This window comes from Cariama cristata, unplaced genomic scaffold, assembly GCF_000690535.1.
Source record: "Cariama cristata isolate BGI_N322 unplaced genomic scaffold, ASM69053v1 scaffold20402, whole genome shotgun sequence".
Classification (NCBI taxonomy): Eukaryota; Metazoa; Chordata; class Aves; order Cariamiformes; family Cariamidae; genus Cariama; species Cariama cristata.
In genome coordinates this window covers 17,062-21,716 of record NW_009603512.1, presented here as the reverse complement: position 1 = coordinate 21,716, position 4,655 = coordinate 17,062, and the positions used below count along the sequence as shown (strand labels likewise).

Below are 4,655 nucleotides of genomic sequence, written 5' to 3'. Positions count from 1 at the left end.
CATTCCTGCCAGACAGCTCTTGTCAACAGCCTCTGTCCTCATTTAGGTCAGAGGATGCGGGGTCCCTTGTCCTCCTCCACCGGGAAGTAACAAAGCAGAGTGTGCACAAGACAGCTCACACGTGCAATGGTGGGTTTTGTGGGGAACTCAACAGAGGAATTGAGAACATGGAATAAAATGCACCATATAAAATACATGGTAATTGGTTCCTCTTTGCTCTGGGGGAAATTTCTGCCAGGAACTTACCAGCAAAAAACCTCCCCTTTGGATCTACTTTCCCATCGTTAAACCTGTTGTTGGGTTTATCCTGCTCGAGCTCCAGGATGGTGGTGACTGCCTGGGTGTCCCAGTCCAGAAAGGCAAACCTGGTCCCCAGGGCGATGACATAGCCCCCGCACTGCCGCAGTGCCACCGAGCCAACACGGGCATCTGTGGGTGAGAGGGATCGGGAGATGGTGAGCAGCTCCGGGGCCACCAGTCAGCCCTACCACTCCCCACCTCACCAAGGGCATCTGGGTTTGATTGGGACATCCCTGGCCTGGGAACTGCTGAGATGATGCCAAGATCCTTCTACCCTGGGATCATTAGCAGACCTCGCTGGCTTTATGTTCCTCAGATCTTTCCACCTTCTGGACAGACACAGCCATTAGAACTGTACCTTTTCCTCTGCACATCCCAAATGAAAGATGCCTTCTCATTTGGGCTTAGCAAAGGCAACATGCGCATGGGCCCTCCACACCTGAGCATGGTCCTCTCTGCTCAGCTGGCTCGGGCCACAGCGTCGTGGGAGGACAGGGCGTGTGGCCCCATGGAAAGCAAGGGAGCCCACCCTGCTGCAGGAGTTCTGCCGGGAGGGATGGACGGGGCAGACAGGGAAGACTCCCAGGATGAAGGATGAAGCGGTGCGTAAGGACTCTTACCCACGGACACGCTCTGCACCTTGTTGGTGAGTGGGCTCCAGCGACAAACTTTCTGTGAGTTAATGTCTACATAGACGAGTGCACTCTCCCTTTCTTCCCAGATGGGGCATTCTCCCATCCTGTTCTTCTCCTTCACGACAGATTCAATTTTGATGGAGGAGGACATGGTCTGAGGAAAGAGAGTTGATAATGGATTTAATGAAAAGCTCTCGTTGTGTGGATTTTTCATGCTTAAAAGCAGATTTTGTAAACAGCAAAGCCCTCCAAATCCCACATGACAGAGTGATTTAGGACGTTTCTGTGACACTTCCACTGCCTCATGGCTGGAACTGACCTCATGGTGCCAAGGTTTCTCCTTAGCAAACCTTTCCTAGGTGAGAGACTTTAAACGACAGCTGCTGAAGAAGCACCTGCCTCCAGGCAGGGAAGTGCTGGGGACACAGCCCTGAGCTGGGATCAGGCTGTCGGCTCGGGATCGGTGATCCTAAGGGTCCCCCAGACCATGGGGAGGGACCGGTGGGCAGCAGCACCAGTGGAAAAACACTTTTTGTGGAAAAACAAGGCTCTGCCTTATGAACACAGATGCATCGACTTGCTCCGCAGGAAGATGTGACGTACGCGCACCCGTAACACGGACGGCAGTTTGCCACTGAGCCCACTGCAGACCAAGTCCCTGTTCCCACACCGAGTCGTGTCAATATGCAAACAGCGGGGAAGGCTCCTGCCCTTGAACTCCTGCTGCTTTGTTTTCCCTCCAAGTGTTTCATCTTCATCAGCCCCCTCACCGCCCTAGCCATGGCTCCAACCCCTGTCGTAGACTCCAAATTTCACGCTGTGCCAGGCTGTGGGGTTTAATTACTCCAGTCTCTGCTTCGGGGGCAAAGCCGCCTATGAAGGGTGGCATACCCCGGCTGCCCCGTCCCCTCGTCCCCGTTGCAGCAGGGTGCCAAATCCCTCACGGTTGTGTTCAGAGCCCACCTATGCCCTCCAAAACAGGTAGCTCGGCCCCTGGGCCTGCCCTGCTCCTGCTGTGGTGTGGGGTGGGAGCCACGGCCTCCATCATTCAGCTCTTACAAAAGAACGCGGCCTACTCCCCGCCTCGGTCCCGCCGATGGAGTCGCTGCCCTCGCCGGCCTCCGCACATTTTTTCCACAGATGGGAGAGATATTTCTTGGGAGGCAGCCAGTCCCTGACATAACACTATTCCTACGGATTACTGTCTTCAAGCAGGCATTGTTTCCTAGTAGGTGAGCTGGTGATAAGGTTTACAGATAATTAATTAGCACTAATGCACTTCAAAGTAGGTGGGAAGAGCCAGTAATAAGCGTGAGTGGAAATGCCAGGGCTGGGGACATGGGATCTTCCCTGCTCCCTGGCCCCAGGCATGCATGACAAGGAGTCACGCAGCCAAGGTAAGGTCCAAACACCCCGTTTTTCAAATACATCCTTCTCCCTACCAACAAAAACGGCCACGAGAGGCTGGGCAGAGAGCCAAAGTGTAAATGAGGATACACAGCAAGATGCCAGTAAAACCTCCTAAAACCTGTTAAGCTGTGCTCGAGCTGGAGGAGTGAGTTTCTCTTGGGTTTAAGTTTTGCATCACGTGGCTGCCGAATTTGGGACCCAAGGCTTGGAGACACAACGCTGACTTTATTGTATCGTGGTGTGGAAGACACAGAGCTGCTCTCGCCCCCGTGGGACAACGGGGCTCGGCAGCAGCCCGGCATCCCCGCGGCTCCCAGAGAGGCACAAAGTCTCCAGATCTGCAGCAGCCAGTGTGTATTTGTCTCCGTGGTTCCTTCATTGACCCAACCGAGCTTTATTAAACCTTTCTCTTCCCACCAGCTCCTGTCTCATTTACTGCCCCTTCTCCAGCTTCTCCAGCAACACAACAGGGGACTGGCAGATAAGCCATCTGGTGAAATACTGATTCACAGACCCGTCCCACGCGCCCCACGAGGAGTACGCAATCGCACCTTTGCCAGCTGTTTCACAAGGGGCAGGCAGGGGAGAAAACAACCTGCCTGCACCGGCTGGCCGCTACCCCTCTGCCACGATGCTGCGGAGACCTGCCCTGTCCCACGGAGCCTCAGCGCGCGTCCGCCTTCCCCGGCTGCGCACCCAACCTCAGCGTCTCTCCCCTCCACCAAACAAACAGCGCCCATGTGTCTCTCCAGCTGTGGGGATTGTTTTTTTTTTTCAAATAGCTGAATATTTTAGCTCAAATTTCCTCCCTGTTTTTAAGAAGAGGGCAACTAGAAGAGATTTATGCCTTGCTGGCTGAGGTTTCACTAATTTTTATGAGCAGCTGAGAATGGAGGCTTTTAACAAGAAGGGTCATCCAACCCTACGAGGCAGCACTGCCCTCCAAAAGAGTCCCCACAAGCTGGCAGGGATGCAGCCCCCTGTCCCCCCCATGCCCAGTGGTCCTCCTGCGGCACCCTCCCTGCCGGCATCCCATGGAGCTGCATAGTAAATACGGCATCCCAGAGGGAAAAATGATGAAATGATCCCAAAAAGCCTTGTTCAAAGCATCCCGGCTTCATCGCTCCCCAGGCATCCTTCTGCCTGGCACCTTTTTGTGCAGCACCTTGCACCCTGCTTAGCGCAGCGCTGACTCATCAGAGATGAGCGTGCAGGGAATAAAAGAGCAATTCCAAGCAGAAGGCACGAAATCCTGTTGCATTCTCCCCAAACAAAATCCCACCACATTCTCCCCAAACAAAGTCCCTGTGGGTAAAAACATTACGTTCACCCTGCCTGCATCCTCCCTGCAACATTTTGTTGGCATTCTATCCTCCTGGACTCGTGCCTAAACCCCCTACGGAGACTGAGGGGCTGACGGGTGTCACTGAAACATTTTCCAAGTTAAACTGTTTAAAGTCACCAGAATTTGCAGACCATAAGGAAAATTTCCTGTTAGGAATGAAAAACTAACATAAAAACATCCAGACTGCCCTAAAAACTAAAACCTCTTTCTGTTAGCTGTTTGAAAATAGCCTTTCTATCCTCAGTCCTCATCCCTTTTCAAATCATCTTGACAAAAATTGGTTCTTTTGGTACTCCTAAGATACAGGTAAAATAGAAATTAATGACCAATCTTAAAAGGTTTCTTTGCTGTTTCTCTCCCCCAGTCCCCCATACAAGCACACATCACTTCACTTTTAATTGCAAACTGAAGCTTTGAATAAGCAGGCAGACAGCTAAAGCTTTTAATGCGCGTACAGTGAAACAACTGTCTGTGTAAACCAAGACATTTTTAAGAACCCTTTTCCCGCAGTCAAAGAGCTGAATATTTGTACCAAGCTGGGGGACGCCTATGCGAAACTCTGCAGTTCATCACATCAACACACCTGCTGAGGAAAATATTGCAAGACCTGGGTTGGTGTTTCTTTTCCAGCGCCGGTCCAATGAAACCGTCTGCTGTTTTCGGCGACGATTAAAAATGTGCAAGAGTTGATGTTATCTGCAGCGAGCAGGTAACCTTTCACATTCTGTATTCAGTCAGCAGTCACACGGATGACGAGGCACGGAGCAAAGCCCTTCTGAATGGTCTGGTTTGTGGTGCCAGCAGCAGAACATGTGATAGGGAAAAATCCTTGCTCAGTAATTTTCTCATGTCATGAGAGATGGAGAGGGAAAACAAGACATTGCACCATTCAGTTGCCCAGACGGCTAGCCCAGTTTTCCCAAATTTAGGGGCAATGAACGTCTCAGGTGATGAAAAGGGGAGGT

General features: G+C 51.9%; 1 protein-coding gene across 1 annotated transcript in view; it reads right to left on the bottom strand.

Annotated features, from left to right (window-relative positions):
- The window catches only part of LOC104157776 (regucalcin-like), a 6,702-nt gene extending 5,616 nt beyond the window's left edge, over nt 1-1,086 (bottom strand). Inside the window, exons 1-2 of the mRNA XM_009695244.1 lie at nt 921-1,086; nt 247-429 (exon numbers count right to left, since the gene is read on the bottom strand). Of these exons, the coding sequence (XP_009693546.1) occupies nt 247-429; nt 921-1,086 (349 nt within the window). The remainder of the gene's footprint in view (nt 1-246; nt 430-920) is intronic.
- Nucleotides 1,087-4,655: the final 3,569 nt, after the last annotated feature.